The 21,446-nt window shown below is 40.2% G+C and overlaps 2 protein-coding genes across 5 annotated transcripts in view; both read right to left on the bottom strand.

The window, feature by feature from the left end:
• The window catches only part of LOC143038084 (oxysterol-binding protein-related protein 1-like), a 511,761-nt gene extending 500,311 nt beyond the window's left edge, over positions 1-11,450 (bottom strand). For 2 of the 4 annotated variants that reach the window (XM_076207016.1, XM_076207014.1), the window contains exons 1-2: positions 11,143-11,450; positions 158-199 (exon numbers count right to left, since the gene is read on the bottom strand). The gene's annotated coding sequence lies outside the window, so the exon portion shown is untranslated. The remainder of the gene's footprint in view (positions 1-157; positions 200-11,142) is intronic. The other 2 variants (XM_076207017.1, XM_076207015.1) reach the window with 1 other exon arrangement.
• A 4,117-nt stretch (positions 11,451-15,567) lies between these two features.
• Positions 15,568-21,446, bottom strand: part of LOC143037768 (uncharacterized) — a 13,125-nt gene continuing 7,246 nt past the window's right edge. Inside the window, exon 3 of the mRNA XM_076206321.1 lies at positions 15,568-15,666. Within this exon, the coding sequence (XP_076062436.1) occupies positions 15,568-15,666 (99 nt within the window). The remainder of the gene's footprint in view (positions 15,667-21,446) is intronic.

The raw sequence follows: 21,446 nt of genomic DNA on the forward strand, positions 1-21,446 counted from the left end.
GGCCACAAAATGTTAGAACACATTTCAATCTATCCATATACCTTATAAGAGAGGTAGCCAACTAAAGCATGCAAACTTGGATGGCTACCTCCCTTACTTAATTTTTTATTTGCATATTTACTTTAATTAAATCTAAAATAAGTATTAATTCTTTTACCTCGTCACTTCATTGTGCAAGGAATCCCCTATAAACAAAACTCTGAAATACAAAAAATTTTGAGGTAAGAAAAGGAAAATGTCAGGGTATTGGCTGCATGTTATTGTGGCAAAGTGGCATGCAGTTGATACTTTAGGGTCTATATGGGGCGCCCCTACGGACCAGAGCCACACATTTTGGCTGTGACAGAGGAAAACTCTGTTCATAGAGAAATTATGACACTTTTATACTACGACTGTCCCTCCGTTATGCTGTCCCCCAACCCCTTGTTACTGTCCTGTACAATTTCTCTGAATATTCATTTCCTTTTTCGCCTACCTTCCCTGTGCTGGGGGAAAAGAATACTGCCACCAAGTATTTCCACTTGGATCGTAAGAGGCGAGAAGAAAGGGACGGGGATTGGGACTAGGCATCCTTCTCCTTGTAGCCCCATAGGGGACATTCCTAAAAGAAAGAGCAAAGGCATAAGAGGGTCTGGGAGTTTTCCGACCAGCACCCTAAGGTTTGGGTCTTTTAATGTGTGTGGATGTGGTACAGATGAGAGTAAAAGGGAAGAGATAGGTAGTATGTTTGTGAGAAGAAAGATGGATGTGTTGGCTTTGAGTGAAACTAAGCTGAAAGGGAAGGGTGGGGATAAGTTTGGGAGTATAAGTGGGAGGTTATCAGGAGTGAAGAGAGGGTGAGGGAGGGAAGGGGTGACTATACTAGTAAGTGAAGAGATAGGTAAACATGTAGTGGAGTGGAAGGAGGTTTCCTCAAGGATAATGTGGATGAAGGTGAAACTGGGAAAGGAGATGTGGGTTTTTGTAAGTGCATATGGGCCTGGCAGTGAGAAGAGCGTAGAAGAAAGGGAGGCTTTTTGGATAGATTTAAATGAGTGCATAGAGGATTTAGGGAGAAATATCAATGTAATAGTACTGGGAGACCTTAATGCTAAGGTAGGAAATGATCCAATTGATGGAATGGTTGGGAAATGTGGAGTTCCAGGAAAGAATCGTAGTGGAGAGTTGATGGTGAAAATGTGTCTAGAAAGAGAGTTGATGATAGCAAATACAGTGTTTCGGAAGAAAGTCAAGCATAAGTACACATGGGAGAGGGTGGTGGAGGGAAGGGTGGTAGATAGAGCGTTAATGGACTATGTAGTGGTAAATAGGATTATGATAGGAAGAGTTAAGGATGTACATGTGCTAAGGGGAGAGGGTGGGGGAATAGATCATTTTTTGGTGGAAGGTAAGTTGAGAGTGGAGGATAGATGGAGAAGGAGGAAGGGGACAAAAGGTAGGGAGGTGCTTAGAGTGAACTCTTTAAAGGAAAAGGAGGAGTACAAGAAGAAGCTGAAGGAGGTGTGGGAGGGAGTGAAGGATAGAGTAGAGCTGGGTGTGGAAGAGGAATGGGGATAGTTCAAGGAGGGAGTCACAAAGTGTGCAAGGATGGTGTGTGGAACAAGAAGGACAGGAGGAAATAGAAGGAAGGGTAGTGAATGGTGGGATGAGGAAACAAAGAAGATTGTAGAAGAGAAGAAGCGAGCTTTCACAGATTGGTTACAAAATAGGACGAGGGAGTCATATGAGAGGTACAAAGAAAAGAAAAGAAAAGTAAAGCACAAGGTAAAGTAGGCAAAGAGGAGAGCAGATGTGAAATGGGGTAAGAGTATGACAAAAAACTTTGAAAGTAATAAAAACATGTTTTGGAAAGAAATTAAGAGAGGAAGAGGTGGCGAATCAAGTAGAGAAGAAAAGGTAAAAGGTGCAGATGGAGAGATGATAATGGAAGAGAAGGCAGTAAGGGGAAGATGGGCAGAATATTTTAGGGAGTTGCTAAATGTGAAGGAGGATAGGAAGGGAAAGATAGCTGCAGTGGGAAATGCTAAGAAAATGACCGTGATGAGTGAGGAAAATGGAGGAGAAATAAGGAAGGATGAAGTGAAGGCAGTTGTTAACCACTTCCATACGGTGACGCCTACGTAGGCGTCATGAGGAGCAAGTGGGTACGCGATGATGCCGACGTCAGCGTCTTGATTATATCTATTGTAGTCGTACCTACGTAACCTCCATTCTCTCTAAACTGGCTTCATCATATTTTCTATGGTTATCAAAATTCACGGGTGAAAGAGAACGAATGATTGAGCACTGACTTTATTTTTTATAATGCGATTATTATGACGCACCATCGCACGTTGGGCAGCTAATGCTGCCAGACGTGCGATGTGCCCCAGAGTGAAGAGGTTAAGATGATGAAAGCAGGTAAGGCACCTGGTCTGGATGGATGCCATGCAGAATGTCTAAAAAAAGGAGGTACAGTGATGGTGGACTGGCTGGTGAGGTTATTTAATGTTTGCTGGAGAGAGGGTAGAGTGCCAGGGGACTGGAGGAGTGCCTGTATAGTTCCACTTTACAAGGGAAAAGGGGACAAGTGTGAATGTAGTAGTTTCAGAGGAATTAGCTTGTTAAGTGTAGTTGGGAAGGCTTATGAGAGGATCTTGATTGAGAGGATTAGGAGAGGAACAGAGGGAGTAATTGGTGAGGAACAGTGTGGATTTAGATCGGGTAGAGGTTGTGTAGATCAGATTTTTGTGGTAAGACAGATATGTGAGAAAGCTATAGGAAAGGTGAAGGATGTTTTTTTGGGCTTTTATGGATCTGGAAAAGGCTTACGACAGGGTAGACAGAAAGGCACTGTGGGAAGTTTTGCAGATATATGGGATAGGAGGAAAGCTTCTAGGAGCTGTCAAGAGTTTTTATGAGAGTAATAGAGCTTGTGTCAGGATTAGAAATGGAGAGAGTGAGTGGTTCGAGGTAAAGGTGGGACTTCGTCAAGGATGCGTTATGTCGCCCTGGCTGTTCAACTCATACATGGATGGGGTAGTGCGAGAGGTAAATGCAAGGGTAGTGGGTCAAGGATTGGAGATGGTTAAAGAGAATGGAGAAAAGTGGGAGGTGAGCCAGCTGTTGTTTGCGGACGACACTGCGCTTGTGGCAGGATCAGAGGAGGGATTGAGGAAGTTGGTGGCAGAGTTTGGGAGAGTGTGTGATAGAAGAAAGCTAAAGATAAATGTGGGCAAAAGTAAGGTGATGAGATGTACAAGGGGTGAAAGTGGCAGTAGACTGGAAGTGAGCATTAAGGGAGAGCAACTGGAGGAAGTGGATAGTTTTAGATACTTGGGTGCAAATGTGGCAGGAAAAGGTGGAGTGAAGGTGGAGGTAGAATGTAGATTGAGAGAAGCGAGTGAATGCCTTGGTGGATTAAAAAGTGTAATGAGGAATAGACATTTGGGAATGGATGCTAAGAGGAGACTGTATGAAGGAGTGATTGTGCCAACAGCACTGTATGGGGCAGAAACATGGAACATAAGAGAGGAAGAGAGAAGGTGTTTGAATGTGTTTGAGATGAGATGTCTGAGAAGTATGATGGGGGTTACTAGGCTAGATAGAGTGAGAAATGAGAAGGTGAGGAGGAGAACAGGGGTGGAAAGGGGGTTGGGAGATAGGGTTGATGAAAGAGTATTAGGATGGTTTGGACACATGGAAAGAATGAGTGAAGAAAGACTAGTAAAAGAGGTATGGAAGGCAGACGTGGAGGGAGTGAACATGAAGGGACGTCCTAGGATGAGGTGGATGGATGGGGTGAAGAGGGCTCTGGGGAAGAGGGGAATGTCTGTTGAGGAAGGACAGGAGAGGACAGAAGACAGGGGTGAATGGAGAATAGTTGTATATGGATGATGTTGTGATGCATGAGGTGGAATGGGTGGGGGGATGGGGGGTGAGGTAGTATGTGTGAGCAAATTTGACGCAGCCCAAAGGGATTTCTCCCTGTCTTCTCCTTTATGCATGGGGGGACGGAGAGGGGGGGGGGTCGCCGATTTAATGAAGCGGCCTTGCTGTGGATGTGCTGTGTCTTGCAACACTGCTTCTGACCCAGGGCAGTGGACAACGTGCAGGGATGACCCGTCATCCAGGAGGTGCTAAGATGAGAGGGAGGGTGGAGGGATGTGGAATGTATTCAGGGATGGAATGGGTGGGAATGATTTTATGCCTTTTCCTTTTTGGCTACCTCCCTTGTAAGGGGGAAAAAGCCTTGGTATATGTATGTATGTACAAAAAGTACATGTTATTATAGTACAAAGTAAGAAAAAAATTAGGAAAATAATGTAGAGAACCAAATTTACCACATAAGCGACTGCAGCACCCTCTGGAGGTGCAGCCCCAAGGGGTTGGCATTCGGTCTTCACACCAGGTCCAGGATATCTCAATCATCCTTTGATTACTTTTCCTCCACTTTTTCTATATGAAAAAGTGGTGTAATAAAAAAAGGGGTATAATGCCCCAAGCCATGTTTCTTTTCCAGCTCAAATTGAACAGTGCTTAAGAAGAGAGCCAGTTTTAAAGTGCTGGGGTGAGGATACACCCTTGCCTCACTCCTGAATTAACAGTTGAGAAGCTGGACACTTCTACACTTCACAGCCCTCTTTGTCCCAGAATACAAGCCAGACATTGAAATAAATCCTCAGAAGATCCCAAAGCACTCCTTGATGCACTGTCTCAAACTCTTTCTTGAGATCAATATATGTTTCGAGCAACTCCTGTGGAAACTTGCATCTACACTCCTCAAGAACCCAAAGCATTAGGATCCAATCAGCTGTTGAGTTGGTCAGAATAGACACCATGTGAGGATGAAACCTTTATCAAAAATACATTGTTTTGCTTTCAACAAGCTAAAAATTGTACTTTTGATAAAGGTTTCATCATCACATGGTGTCTATTCTACCATTTTTTCAGCAATTGCCACTTTAAATCAGCAGCTGTTGACTTACCAGGCATGAGCCCAAACTGCTCAGGCCTATGAAAGTTCAGTTGATGTGAACAAACCTGTGCTACCAACAAATATGTGGGCACCTTGCCTGGCACACTAAGCAATGTAATATCATGGTAACTGTTGCAGTCTTTCCAATCCCCATTCACCTTCCAGATTGGGGCAAACAAATCCTTTATTTTTTCAGTCAGAGGAAATTGTACCAGGCTGTCAAACAGCAACCAGCATGGCAGAAGTTATGTGCAAACATTTGAAGTCCGTTTTCTCTAGAGAAAAAATACAACAGGTTGAAGGGAGAGAAGTGAAATCCTCCCAATGAAGGAAATAATAGTAACACAGAAGGAATAATGGATCATATAACAAACCTCAATGTCAGAAAATCACATGGCCTGGATGGAATAGCAAATTGGATATTAAAAGAATATAAAGAAGAACTAGTAGACAAAATATACAACATAATATGTTGCTCGCTCAAAGAAGGAAAAATGCCAGAACACTGGAAAAATGCTGATATCATACCAATTTATAAAAAGGGAAACAAAGAAGGCCCAACATATTACAGACTGGTTTCCCTTACAAGCACAGTATCTAAAATCTGCAAGTTATAATATACTGAATCCAAGACAATTTGGATTTAGACAGGGAAGATCAAGCACCACCAATCTGATCTGCTTTTACTCAAGATTACTAGATATAATACAGGAAAGGGATGGATGGGCCAATTGCACTTTCCTAGATCTACAAAAAGCTTTTGATAAAGTCCCTCACAAAAACTATTAAGAAAGCTGGAAACCATAGGAAGGATACATGGTAAACTACTGAAGTGGATGGAGGAACTTTTGCATGGAAGAAAAATGAGTGGTGTTCAGAGATAACACTTCTACTTGGGAAGGGGTAATTAGTGGAGTCCCACAAGGATCAGTGCTGGCTCCAATAATGTTTACCATTTATGTGAATGACATGGACAAGGAAGTGGAATATTACATGAGCTTCTTTGCAGATGATGCAAAACTGTTAAAGAAAGTGAGTACTGAAATGGATTGCGAATCATTACAGAGAGATCTGAACAGGGCTTGGGAATGGAGTCAGAAGTGGGAAGTAGAATTCAACACTAAAAAATGTAGCATAATGGAGTTTGGACAAAGTAAAAAAAGGATATCAGGAAGATATAAAATTTGTGAAAAAGAAGTAAAGAAAGAGGGATCTGAAAAAGACCTGAGAGTGATAATCACAAATTATATGTCCCCTGACAAACCTATAAACAAAATTGTCGGCAAAACCTATAACTTACTAAGAGCAATAAAAGTGGCTTTTACCTACTTGGATGAAGAAATGGTGAAGAAAATACTAGTCACAATGATAAGGCCTAAATTGGAGTATGCAGCGACACTGTGGTCAACCAGTACTAAAAAGAATATACAGTAAAGATTGAGAGAATCCAAAGAGCAGCTACGAGGATGGCCACAGAACTATCAAAACTCTCATATGAAGATTGTTAAAATTGGAATTTCTAACTCTGGAACAGAGGAGAGAGGTGACCTGTTGACTATCTATTGAATTATGAAAGGCATGGAAGTCCTTGACAGAGAAGACTTACTAAACTGGGATAAGAGAAACACAAGAGGACATGGAAAGAAGCTTTAAAAGGACAGTTATAGAATAGACCTGAAAAAGAACAGCATTCCCCACAGTGTGGTGGATGTATGGAACACATTGAATGAAAAAACAGTGTGTGCAAAAGCAATACAAGAATTTAAAAGCAAACTGGGAAAAATACAAAGACTGGACACCACAAGCTTAGCTTCCCCTTCCTGTAAGATACAACTAGGTAAATACATACCATGACCCCATTTCAGAACTTCAGATGCCAGCTTCTTCTCCACCCTTCATCTCACTCAGTCTTTTTGTCCTCTCTCAAAGAGAGCAAAGTTTTATCTATTAAAGAATAAACAATTGCCACCTGAACACCAGTCAGGGAAAGCTGGTTGCTAAGAAGGCCACCCATAAACAAATACTCAAGGTACTTGGCAAAAAGACTACATCCCTCCATGCCTGAGACTAGTTGCCTATTAGCTGTTAGGACTGTGCTCATCAGGGACACATATTTGGAATGGAGTTTCTTCAAGGCTTGGTCAACAAGTCTGAGGTCATTTGCAATAAACTGGTCCTTGACATCCTCAGTGATTCCCTTGACATACCTCTTCTCATCCATCCTTATGAGAGCTCTAGTCTACCATTTCTGAATCTTGTGCTGGTCCAAGTCCCCAGTCATTCTGAAGTATGTGGCCCTTGAATGTTTATCACACTACAATTACTTTCCTTCTGAGTATAAAGGTCAATACTTCCAATCATTTACACTTTACATATCTCTTCATTGCATAAACTGAAAATCTATTAAAATAATTGGAGAATCCACTAGAAATAGGAGAAACAGACATCCTCTTCTTTCTGATGATCAATTAATTGTTGCCTCAAATCTCATGAAGTTTAAAACCCACAGCCAATGGTTGTAAATTGTCCCCAGGCCCTTCCACCGATCTCTCTGGGAAGAAACTGTGGACTGTTATCTGTGTGTTATGTGGGACTGTTTCTGCATCACTGACTGAAAGTGGTAAGGGAAGGGGAACAGTTACTGGTTCTCAGTCCTTCCTATATGAAAAATATAAGAAATACAGTTGAAGTTGATAGAGAGCCCTGGGACCAGACCAGAGACCAAGCATCAACCCTTTAGGGCTGCACCTACAGATGGATTTCAAGAGGTTGACAGATATGGGCAGCTTCCCTGTCCATCTTGCAGGACCCATCACGGGTCCATTCTTTCTGATATTTTGTATGAACAGAAAGAGGTCTAGGAAGGCACAATCAGCCCATCCGTTTCTTTCTTGCACTATGTCTATTAGTCTTGAGTAGAAGCATATTAAGTTTGTGGTGCATGATCTTCCTTGTCTGAACCCAAATTGTCTTTGGTTTATTATGTTGTTGTCTTCCAGATGTTTTACCCATCTATTCTTGATGATTTTCTCACAAATTTTGGCTATAGTGCTTGTTAATGATACTGGCCTATAGTTGGTGGGTTCTTCCTTGTTTCCTCCTTTATATATTGGTACAATGTTAGCATTTTTCCAGTCTTTAGGTATCTTTCCTTCCTTGAATGCACTATTTATTATGTTGTGTATTTTGTCCATTAATTCACCTACGTGTATTTGGTATCTTATTGGAAGTGCACACCTACGCAATAGAGCATTAGAAAATTAAATGTTAATTTTGTAAATTATAATACATCACCTTAATATATATTTTCATGGTGGGAAAAAAAAAATACGAAAAGCAAATACACTACTGAATGAAGCTGCAATCACAGGGTCAAGATGCCATGTTGTCTTTCCAGTCCCACTAAAAGCAAATACACTATTGAACAAAGCTGTGACCATAGGATCTGGAATACACCCTCAGTACCTTGCACGGTACATATTTTTAAAACAGTGCTATGGAGCTGAGATTCATCATTTCGTAAATCTATCCAACTCCTGTATTATCCGACAGTCCGATCAGATATGATACCAAAACTGGCCATCAACATCCCTGATGACGACAACAATGACCCTAATGACCTATAGAATTACAGGTATTACATTACTAAAAGCAGGTTTGGTTAGGTTAGGTTAGAATAGATGAATTTATTATACTTTAATTTCTTCGACCACCGCATCAATCAAAACAAAGATGGTGTATCAAGCAGCCCCATTGGCTGTTTGTAAGTGTATCACTTTTAGCAACTTTTTCTGTTACTGATTTCCTCTAAGAAAAACCTATATTACATGGAGGTTGTATAATTTTCAAAATTAATATTTAACCCCTTCACTCCGGGCCAAAATCTCGCGGGCAGCATTAGCTGCCAGACGTGCAATGTTGCGTCATAATACTCCCATTATAAAAAATAAAGTTACCGCTGTATTGCTTGTTCTCTTTCACCTGTGAATTTTGATAACCATAGAAGATATGATGAAGCCAGTTTACAGGTATAACTACAATATATATAATCAAGACACCGACATCGGCATTCTCATGCACCCACTTGCTCCTCATGACGCCTACGTAGGCGTCATCATATCGAAGGGGTTAATTTTCTAATGTATTATCATGCAGGTGTGCACTTCCAAAAATTTACTGTGTATTTACCTAATTATAGTATACAGGAAAGGAGCAATGCTTGTAGGGTCCCATTTCCTACTCTCCAATTCAACATACCAAGCCTCAATTTCATGTAGAGTTCCAACTTAATCTATATCTTTAATTTCCAATTATCATATCTAGATCTCAATTCATGTATTGTTCCAAATTAGGTTATATCACCCAAGATATTCCATGTATTTATGAATTTATATGAAAAACTGTATCACTTCACATCCTTTAGATGTGTGGTCTTTCTTAATTTGTTCCCATGATCCCTTAAAGCTCTCCCATCCTCAATCTAAAGATCTCTTCTATCAATACAATCTATCCCCTTTAGTGACCTGAAAATTGTAATGGTATTATTTTAGTTGTGCACACATGTGCAATATAGCATTAGAAAATTAAATATTAATTTTGTAAATTATAATACAGTACACAAACGTAATATGCGATAATCTTGGCGGAAATAAAAAACAAAATCCTTGCTACAAGCAAATTTACTAACGAACAAAGCCGCTAGGATACAGTCCAGACACCATGCCAGTCCAGTCACTATCAGACGATAGCTTTCACGTTGTGGACTGGGTGTTCTCCAACTCCAGGTGACGTTAATAAGCACTGTTACAAAGACAATAGGGCTTCCTTGGACTTTATGAAAGAACATGGGGTTCTTCCGCTGTCTGTTAATTCCCCAAGGTACAATAATAATCAGGCCGTCAACATCTGCGACGAAGACTAGGATGACCTTTAGAATTTGAGGCATCGAATTACTACATATAGGTTACACTACATAGGTTAGGTAGTTTAGGTTAGAATAGACTAATATATTATCCTTTCACTTCTTCAACCTTGGCATCTATCAAAACAAACATGGCTCATCATTCAGCTGCCGAAACTTCTTTCATTAGTACATAGGTTTTAGCATTTCTGCCAAGAAAATTGCATATTATCTTGATCTATTATAATTTACAAAGTTAATAATTAATCTTCTATTGCTATACCATGTAGGTGTGCACAACTAAAAATTTACCCATGAACGTAATAAGTGATTTTCTTGGCGGAAGTAAATAACAAAAAACCTTGGTACAAGCAAATCTACTAATGAACATAGCTGCTAGGATACAGTCTAGATGCCATGTTCATCTGACCAGTCCAGTCACTGATGGCTTTCATGCTGCGGACTGGGTGTTCTCCAACTCTAGGTGATGTTAATAATCACTATTACATAGACAATAGGGCTTCCTTGGACTTTATGAGAGAACACAAGGTTCTTTCATTATCTGTTAATTACTCTAGGTACAATAATAATCAGTCCGTCAGCATCCGTGACGATGACAACCCGGATGATCTTTAGAATTTAAGGTACCAAATTACTAAATATAGGTTAGCTAGGTAAGGTTAGGATAGACGAATTTATCATCCTTTCATTTCTTTGACCTCGGCATCTATCAAAAAGAGCATGGTGTATCATTCAACTGCCGTGACTTTGTTCGTTAGTAAATCAGTTCTTGCAACTTTTTTTTATTGATTTCCATCAAGAAAATTTCATATGTTCACACATAATTTACAAAATTAATAATTAATTTTCTATTACTATATTGCATAGGTGTGCATTTCTAAGAATTTACCATTGTAATCATATCACCTATTTCTCTTTGATCTTTCAAAGTTGACAGACCTAGTGTGCATAGATATCTCATATAGAGTCTATACCAATCATCTAATCACCAATGTGAGAACATTTTTATCTCTGTAAATAAACAAATGAACAGACAAGTATCTTAATTTCTCCAACAATTCCACATGTAATATCTTAAAAATTCTATGGCAGTTTTAGGTTGCATCATAACAAATACTTGCCTAATACATAAAAATAAATAACAAAAGAACACGACCTAGTTGAAAGTTTGTGAAATTTTAACAATTAAGGAGTTCATTCAAAATTCATACTTCTCAGTGTATCTAATCTTAACGTTTTGTTATTCATTGAACTTCCAACTGACCTCATGTTACGTGCAGCCTTTGGCGTAGTTTCAACCCGTACAGTAACTTGACGCTATGACGTTTCGTGCCCACTAAACCGCAATCGGAAGTCACTGTAGCACTATACCATTTGACGCTTTAAAGTAGACATATCAGTATTTTCTCGACAAACTTTTGACGGTCATCTTTAAAGAGCCTCGAAATCTGAAGACATGTAAATGCAACGGGGCTAACTTAATCTTAATGGGAATAATGACAAGTCAAGGAGGGTTTCTAACATTTACAGAACTCGAACGTCAAAGGTAGGATGGGCACTTGGGCAATCAGCTGATCAATGTAAACATAAGCACCATCGGACAACTTTGTCTTGTATCTATTTTTTTTTCTCTTTACAGTATTTGATATGTCTAGTCGTTAAAAAGTAACGTGTATATCATAACTTATGAGTTTTCTAGTTCTTTATGTACCTAAGAGTGAATTAATATTTATTTAATAACCGGTCAAGGCTTTCGGAGAGTTTATAGGTAGTAGGCGGTAAATACAAAATAATTTCACCATGCGACAGCATTTTGCACACTTGACAGTGCTATAAATACATGACATGGAAAACTTTAGACCTAGAATATTTAACTAACTTGAAATGGGAAAATAAAATATATTTGATGAAAAAGTCGACAAATATAGGTCACTTACAACATTGTCGCATACGCTATTATTCGACGGCGAAGTGGTATCGTTCGCAACTGCTGCTACAACGGTTCGAGTTCGAATCCCGCCCAGGGCTGAAATAATTTTAATATCGCTGCGCTGCGAGTCGTTACTCCAACTCTCGTGGGCGGGGAGTTGGGTGTGTATGTGCGTGTAAGGTCACAGCAGTACCCAGAGATCGGTCATATATAAGCTCTGTACTCTCTTCCGGGAGGGTGATAGCTGTCGATCACGAGTCCAACACGTGATCCAAGACCATGATGAATACAAAGGAGGAGCATGCCGACAGGAGACCTTTTGGTCCATAACTAGGTCGGATGCAAAAAATAAATAAACAAAATAAAAAATAAAATAATAATAATAAATGAAATGAAATAAATAAAGATAAATAAATATATAATAAACAAATGAATATAATATAAATAAAATAAATAAATGCATATAATTAAAAATAAACAAGCAGGTAAATAGTAAATAATAATAAATTGACATAACTAATAATAAATGTGAATCAAGCAAATAATAACAAAATATTAGCAACCGTACACATACTATCAGACCTTACCTAACACAACTTGAGTGTGCACGAAATTTCACATATACACGAATAGCCAAGATATCCCAGCATTTCTCGAACATGACAATGATTTACAGCACTATTTGAATAAAATCACACACAACAAAGCTTCCAGGATGGTATACAGTCCTTCACAGACACTCTGAAGCTTTGGTGACAGTCCTCGTTTCCTAGTAGGGTTGTACAACCACAATTGGTAACCAGGAGAGTATAGGATTGGCTCTGAACGCTGAAGATAACATTGGGTATCGCCTGGCCGACCACACGAAGACGTTGACATACTCTCCTACAGGCTTCATCCAGACATTACTGTAGTTTCACCGCGTACTCTGTAGTACACGTGGGGAGGTCTTTATCCTGGGGACTCCTTATTATGGCCAAGTCAACTGGAAGGCGGAGCTCTCTCCCAAACATGAGGTGAGCGGGAGTGTACCCGGTATCTTTGAGTGCGGTGCGAGTCTTGTGCACATCCAGGAGTGCGCAGCATTCACGGAAGACTTACGACTTGAACTCTCCCCTGGTCAGAGTGCAGTTCACCCTGCACATTGAAACGTGTGAAGAACTGACTGACGAGCACCTCCGCCACCGTCTCCGCTTCGTGATCTGGCAGAGCACAGGCTCTGGCCACTTGGTGAAGTAGTCTATCGCGACGCAAATGAACCTGTTGCCTCGGGGAGGGAGGGGCGCAGGGCGTGATAAGGTGATTTCGGCCCAGGGTTTTTCTGGGCCGAAATCACCGGTGATTTCGGCCCAGCGAAAATAACCTTTTAAGCTTGAAGGCTTGGTGCCCTGGCTTGGTGCACTGTATAATTTCAATTTAGATAATTTGTTTCATAAATTTAATTTCGTTTTCACACAGTATGTGCAAAAAATATTGTTACTTGAAATAAGTATTTTTTATTTCTTTTAATAATATATTTTCTTTCAATAATAAGTAAATAATAATAGCAACATTTGGAGGACTGGTCGAAACGTCCTACCCTGCAGAGTTCTGGCCGAAACGTCAGTGGCCTAAACGTCTGTGGCCGAAACATCCTACATTCGATGCGCTTCCCTCCTGCATGCTCACTAATGATGTTGAACTTCTGGGCTGGGTTGTTCAAAATTTTTTTTTGCACTATCTTGGCGTTAAATATATCTTGACATTAAGCATCATGGTAACACAGAGCGTTACCATGACATTTAACATCAAGATAAACTAAGGCCAGAATTAGTTTTTTGAACAGCCCAACCCTAGACTCCTTGTTATAATATGTTATCAATGTTAGACAACTTTTTGTGCAACAGTAACACCATTTACCTTAGTCCACACATGGAAGTTGTATAATTTCAATTTAGATAATTTGTTTAATAGATTTCATTTCATTTTCACACAGTATGTGCAAAAAATATTGTTACTTGAAATTATATATATATATATATATATATATATATATATATATATATATATATATATATATATATATTTCATTCTTTTAACAATATATTTTCTTTCAATATTAAGTAAACAATAAGAGCAACATTTGGAGGACTGGCCGAAACGTCCTACCCTGCAGAGTTCTGGTGATTTCGGCCCTGTGATTTCGGCCCAGAAAAACCCTGGGCCGAAATCACCGGGCCGAAAGCACCTTGGGCCGAAATCACCCGAAACCGGGCAGGGCAACGGACCAGCGATGTCCACTCCCACTCTTTCCACTGGTGATTCAACCTTATACAACTGGAGGTGGGGGGGGGGGCTGCGTTTTGCGAACAGGTCCCTTCCTGGTGGCACACACCTGACAAATACGACACCACTCTGTGACGTCTTGTCGCATGCCGACCCAATAAAACCTCTGGCGGAGGAAGTAGAGGATTTTCTTGATGCCCAGGTGAGCGCTGGTGGCTCCTCCGTGAATCTCTAGCAGTATCTCCGCTCTGAGAGCACGCAGCACCACTATTTGCCACCTGCCCTCTCTGGTGCTTGCCTCCATCCACTGTTTCTGCAACACGTCTCCCTCCACCCGTAAGGTAGTCCACTGGTCCACGAGGCACCTAGCGATGTGGGTCTTAGGCACCACTTCTTCCCAACCGGGCCTCTCGTGGTCCGCTTCCTACCAGTGAACTACAAGAGCGAGGTCAGGCTCCTATCGTTGCCGCTTCCTCCATCTCCCACCTCTCTTTTCACTGTATACCACCCGTAGACGTCCGCAAGTCACGTCAGCCTCCCGCCGAGCACAGTGAGCGCATTCCAGTTCACAGGGGCGACGACTCAAGCTGTCCGCGTTGTTGTGTACTAGTCCGGTCCGATGGTCAACGCGGTAGTAGTCGCACTGCTCCAGACGACCCAGCCACCGTGCTAGCTACCCCTCCGATTATTTCAGTGTCTTCAGCCAATTGAGAGCAGGGAGGTCTGCCCAAATGGTGAAATCCGCTCCAAACAGACTCTTCACCGCTGCCCGAAGCTCTCTTCTCGTAGTCCAGTAGTTCCGTTCCGGCTTGCTGAATTTGGCACTATAGTAAACCACCACTCACCTCTTACCCCTCCCAAATCTGAGACAGCATTGCTCCGACATCCTCTGTGTTGGTGCCAGTGTCAAACAGATGCGGGAGACTCGGTTCAGAATACGAGAGTACCGGAGCATCCATCAGGGCTTGCTTCAAGTCACTGAAAACTCATTGGCACAATTCATCCCAATCGAAGCGTGCACCTTCCCGTGCGAGCTTGTGGAACGGGGCAGGTATGGTCGCAAATCCCTCTACGAACCTCCTGTACTGAAGTTGTTACAGAGACCTAAGAAACTCCTGATCTCTGACACACAGGTGAACACAAGCCAACTTTCCACGGCTGCCACCTTCTGCGGGTCGGTATTGACTCCATCCTTGTCAACCTAAGAGACACAGAAACGGCACTTCATGTTGGTAGAGGGTGCACTTCTTGGGACTGAGCTTGAGATTCGCCTTCCTCAGGCAGCCCAGAACTTCCTCCAGCCATTCAAGCTCCTGCTCAAAACTTCCTCCAAAGACTAGCACATCGTCCAGGTACACCACGGCCGTCCTCCACTGTAGCCCCTCGAGGCTCTTCTCCACGAAGCGCTCAAAACACCCATGGGCATTACACAGGCCGAAGAGCATCACGTTAAAGTGCCACAAGCCCTGCCCGAACGAGAATGTTGTCTTTTTCTTATCTTTCTCCTTCATCTCTACTTGGTTGTAACCTGACTTGAGATTCAACGTGGAGAGCCTCTGTATTCATGTTAGCACGCCGAGTGTGTAGTCGATCCTGGATAAGGGATACGAGTACTTCACAGTCACGGCACACAGTGCTCGGTAATCGACACAGAACCGCTTGGTACTATCCTTCTTCGTAACTAGTACTACCGGCGACGGCCATGGACTGTCAGACTTCTCCACCAAACCTAAAGTTGCCATCTCTTGTACAGTTCGTTCCATTTCCACTCATTTTGCTGTAGGAACTCTCCTCGGTAGATGCTTGATCGGCGGGCTGTCGCTTGTGTTGATTGTTTTTTTTTATGAAAGTAGCAGTTGCCGACAAGACTGACGAGTTAAACACCATATGAGGACGGAGCCTTTATTTGTATGACGTTCCGCTTATTACAGCTTTTTCAAGTACAAGTTGAGATACACATGCTTGAGATTAAATAAGAGGAATGGAGGGAACGGGGAAAGAAAGAAGTAGGGGGGGAGGAAGAGGAGGAGAAGGGGGATTGAATACTGGGAGAGGTTGAGAAGGCTGGAGGTAGCCAAAGTTTCATAAAATATATACCCACTCCCACCCATTCCACTCCCATCCACCACCCTTTCCTCCCTCTCATCTTGGTGACGAAATGCTTGCGAGTGGTTACGCAGAAAATAGATCACGTGACGAAGGTACTGCTGCAGTAGTGAATATTTTAGAAAATATGATGGGGAAAATGGAAGAACAATAGCAATCTACACAGTTCCTAAGAATAGAAGAAAAAAAATTGGTATGAGGTCACATGTTATTGCACGGGGAAATCCCATGCAGACGAACGAATCTTTATGCCTCGCTACACTATTAATTTTCTTGTAAAAAAAAAAAAAAAAAAAAAAAATCCACATTTATCGGCTTCTGACGGGATTCGACTTAATTCAACTTTTCAAAATACCAGCCACTAAACAATGCTACTACGGATTATGTCGTAGTGACTCACGTTATGAGGATTGACCGCATATAAAGGGTCTTACTTGGATCCGTTTTCCCAAATCACATTTGGACTTACTAAGCATTGAAACAGTACTATGTTGTCCAATTCAAATTCAAATATGGTGCATTCATTCATTGTCAACTACAGAGCCTCAGAGGTTTAAGCCGGGTCCACACTGCCTCAAGCAGATCTGCAAGTAACATGTGGTGATGTTGAAAGCTGAACTAATGTCCACACTGATTGGGCATGAAGAAAGAATGCCAGTCTCACAGATACAATTCTTATCTATATTATTGGGTAAATCCTATTATTCTAAGAATTCTTAACCAAATGAATAAGTACCACAGATTAATAGTAACGTCAGTAGCAATTCTTAAATATATAGTGTTTTTTGGTGGGAGTTGCGGTGGAGAATAGCACAACCACACCTAACCTAAAAATTCTTACAAAACTAAAAAGTGTTGCCAGTGCTGGGAGCAGGGGAAACATAAAAATCTGTTGTCTTCAGGTGCCTATAAATTTTCGTATGGGCCTATTTTTATTAACCTATTCCATACGACGACGCCTACGTAAGCACTATGAGGCGCGAGTGGATATATAAGGATACCGACATTGGCGTCCTGATTACATTTATTTTGTAGTTGTAGTTGAGTGACACCTGAATTCTGTGAACTGGTTTGATCACGTTTTCTGTGTTTATTATTACTCAGAGTGAAAGAGAACGAGTATAAGTCAGCATTGACTTTATATTTTATAACGCGAGTATTGTGATGAATCATCGTACACTAGGCATCCGATGCTGATGATTAAGTGAAGCGGCCTTGCTGTGGATGTACTGTGCATTTCTGCATTGTTTTTGACCCAGGGCACTTGGCGGTATACAAGGATGACCCGTCACCCATGAGGAACTGAGATGAGAGGGGTGGAAGAGATGGTGGAGGGGAGTGAATTGGGTGGGAGTAGGTACGTGCCTCTGACTTGGCTACCTCCCTTATAAAGGGGAAAAAGCTCTTGGTATATACTCTTAGATAGATTGATAGATGGATATTAAAAATAAAATGTACATTGGTTATATACTGCAGGAGCAGACATTTCACACCTTAAACTATGAACACACACACACACACACACACATACACACACACTTCAACGAATGGACGGCTTAGAAGACGTTCTGAAGAGAATTGAATTTTGTGGATCCCAACGCAAAGAGAAGTGCCTATTGTATTTACAGGGTGGGGGAAATTGCTCGTGGAGTAGTAGGAAAGTAGGGAAAGAGGAAAGGGGGAGGGATTACTGAGGGAAATGGAAGGAAATGAGGAAGGAGTAGACTTGGCCCAGGCAGACAATCGAAAGGTAAACAAAAGGCCCCCCGACCAGCTGAGCGACGATGAAATGTCTAATAAAAACGTAAAGATTAGAAGTATAGATAAGAGCAATACAGTAGAAAGTGATGAGAATATTTTCCAGGGATTTAAAGAGGGTGGGGGGGACACAACCCCCCCCCCCGACTGACAAGACTAGAAGAGATGGTCGATAAAATGATCGAGGACTTGGAGCGTAGGTTCGGTCATATTGACAATATTATACGGAGAGTTGAAAAATTGGAAGAACTAGAGAAGACGAACAAAAACTTAACTAAGGAAATTGAAGAATTAAAAAAACAGTTAAAAGAAGTAAAAGATGAGAATAAAGTCTTAAAGGAGAATAATAAGGAGAACAAGGAGGGTTGGAAAAAAATTCAAGAAAATAGCAAAGTTACATTCACTGACATAATCAGACAGCAAATGAATGAACAAACTGAAAACTCAGTTATTAAAGTGATGAGACAGAAGGAGAATATAGTAAGAGACTTAGCAGACAAAAAGAAATGTATAATTATATTAGGAATGGAAGAGAAACATAACCCAGATAGAACCACAAGAATCAAAGAGGAAAATGAAAAAGTAAGAAATTTACTAGAATTAGTTCAGGAAGATGAACCAGAAATAATGAAACAAATCGAAGAGAAATTCAGGCTCGGGAAATATAGTACAGACAAGACCAGACCAATCAAGATTAAATTCAGGTCACAAACGACGGCTGAGAATATCTTATCCAAAACAGGGAAACTAGCAACAAGTGAACAATATAAAAAGGTATGGATAAAAAGGGAAATGAATAAAGAGGAAAGAGAGGAAGAAAAACAGAAAAGACTTGAAGCAAAGGAAAAAAACGAGATAAGAACGGAGTCAGAAAAAGAGAGATTCTATTGGAGAGTAGTGAATATGAAACTAAAGAAAGTCGACATACAAGAGAAAAACAAAAGGGAAACAGAGAACACAATGGAAGTGGCAGAAAACTAAAAGTGTCTTACACAAATATAGATGGATTAATAACAGGATTGAATGAACTGAATGAATATTTGAAAGAAAAAGAACCAGACATAATGGGAATTGTAGAAACAAAATTAAAAGGCCCACTACCACCCAACAGTGTAGGACATGATGCATATAATTATTGGATTAGAAACAGAGTGAAAAAGGAAGGGGGTGGAGTTATGTTCCTGACTAAGAAGGATATAAACGTGAAGTGTGTCACATATGGAAAGAATACAGTAGAGATGATAATGATGGAAGTAGAAGACAGAGATAAGAAGAACAGAAAGTTTGTGATAAATTATGTGCTCCCAAAAACAGCCTCATGGGAAGAGAGTGAACATAAAAGTATGTTAGAGGACACAAAGATAACATTAAACAAGATAATGGAAGAGGGAGGAAAAATAGTTATGATGGGCGACTATAATTGCAAAGAAATCTGCTGGGAAGAAATGACAGTAAAGGGTGGAGACGGCTCATGGGGAAACGCTCTACTCGAGATGGTTACTGACCATACAATGACACAATGGATACAGGAGAACACTAGGTATAGAAATGAAGAAGAGCCATCGAAACTAGACCTAGTAATTACATCCGAACCTAGAATAGTGGACAAAATTGAATATAAAACACCAATAAGTAAAAGTGACCACATATTGATTGAACTGGAACTTAATGAAGAAAAATATATGAAAAGAAATGAACAATACAGAAAAGGAAGAATGATGTATGAAAAAACAAACTTTGATAAAATAAGAGAATTCTTTCAAAAGGAAAACTGGGAAGAAATATACAAAGAAGAAACAACAGTAGAAGAGAAATGGAATATTTTGACAAAAATTTACAAAAAAGGAGTGGAAAAGTATGTCCCAAGACAAAAACAAAGAAAAGAATATGTAAAATGCTGGTACAACAAAAGCTGTAGGGAGTTAAAAGACAAAAGAGACAAAGCCTGGACCAGATGGAAAAAAGACAGAAGACCTGAAAAATGGAAAATATATACCTGTTATAGAAATGAATATGTACAAATGTGCAGAGAGGAAAAGAGAAAATATGAAAAAGATATCATAGAAAAGTGTAAAGATCAACCGAAACTATTCTACAGATTTGTAAACAATAAACTGAAAAACAAACAAGACTTGGAGAAATTAAGACAGGAGGGAGTTGAATACACTGAGGAAATGGAAATGGCGGAAATTATGAACAAACATTTTAAATCAGTGTTTACAAGGGAGAACATACAACCTGAAGAGAATGAATGGAAAGAGAAAGTCCCCCCTATGGAAGAAATAGAAGTAACAAAGAATGAAATATTAACACACTTGAGTAATCTTGATGTCAGAAAATCGCATGGACCAGATGAAATAGCAAACTGGATACTGAAAGAATGCAGGAATGAACTGGCAGACAAAATACATAGCATACTAAATAGTTCCTTGAAAGAAGGAAAAGTTCCAGAAGATTGGAAAAAAGCAAATATAGTACCTATATACAAAGGAGGAAATAAAGAAGAACCTACCAACTATAGACCAGTCTCTCTAACAAGTACAATAGCAAAAATTTGTGAAAGAATTATCAAAAGTAGATGGGTAAAATATTTAGAAAAAAAAACAAAGTGTTAAATCCAAGGCAATTTGGATTCAGACAAGGACGATCATGCGTCACCAATTTAATATGTTTCTATTCAAGGCTAATAGATATAATACAAGAAAGAGATGGATGGGCGGACTGTGCATTTTTAGATCTAAAGAAAGTTTTTGACAAAGTACCACATAAGAAGTTGCTTAAGAAATTAGAAACTGAAGGAGGAATACAGGGCAAACTACTAAATTGGATGGAGGACTTTTTGCAAGAAAGAAAAATGAGAGTAGTGATAAGAAACCAGCACTCAAAATGGGATGAAGTAATAAGCGGTGTTCCGCAGGGAACAGTTCTGGCCCCAATAATGTTTGCTATATATATTAATGATATGGATGAAGGAATAGAAAGCTATATGAGCTTCTTTGCAGATGATGCAAAACTACTGAAAAGAGTGAAAACTGAAGAAGATTGTGAATCACTACAGAGAGATCTAAATAAGGTACAAGAATGGAGTAGGAAGTGGGAGATGGAGTTCAATACAAAAAAGTGTAGTATAATGGAATTTGGAAAAAGCAAAAACAGAATAACAGGAGCATATAAATTGGGAGAAGAAGGAATAAAAAAAGTAGAAAATGAGAAGGACCTGGGAGTCATTGTTATGAATAATATGTCACCTGAGAAACATATAAATAAGATTTTTGGAGAAACTTATAATTTAATAAGAACAATCAAAGTTGCATTTACATACCTGGATGAAGAAATGGTGAAGAAAATCCTAATCACCCTGATAAGACCAAGATTGGAATATGCAGCAACGATATGGTCACCAAGTACAAAAAAATGTATAAAAAAAACTTGAAAGAATACAAAGAGCAATTACAAAACTGGCACCAACACTCTCAAAACTATCATATGAAGAGAGACTAGAAAAACTT

The sequence above is a fragment of the Oratosquilla oratoria genome, chromosome 23 (genome assembly GCF_046742065.1).
Source record: "Oratosquilla oratoria isolate Oo_2021 chromosome 23, ASM4674206v1, whole genome shotgun sequence".
NCBI lineage: Eukaryota > Metazoa > Arthropoda > Malacostraca > Stomatopoda > Squillidae > Oratosquilla > Oratosquilla oratoria.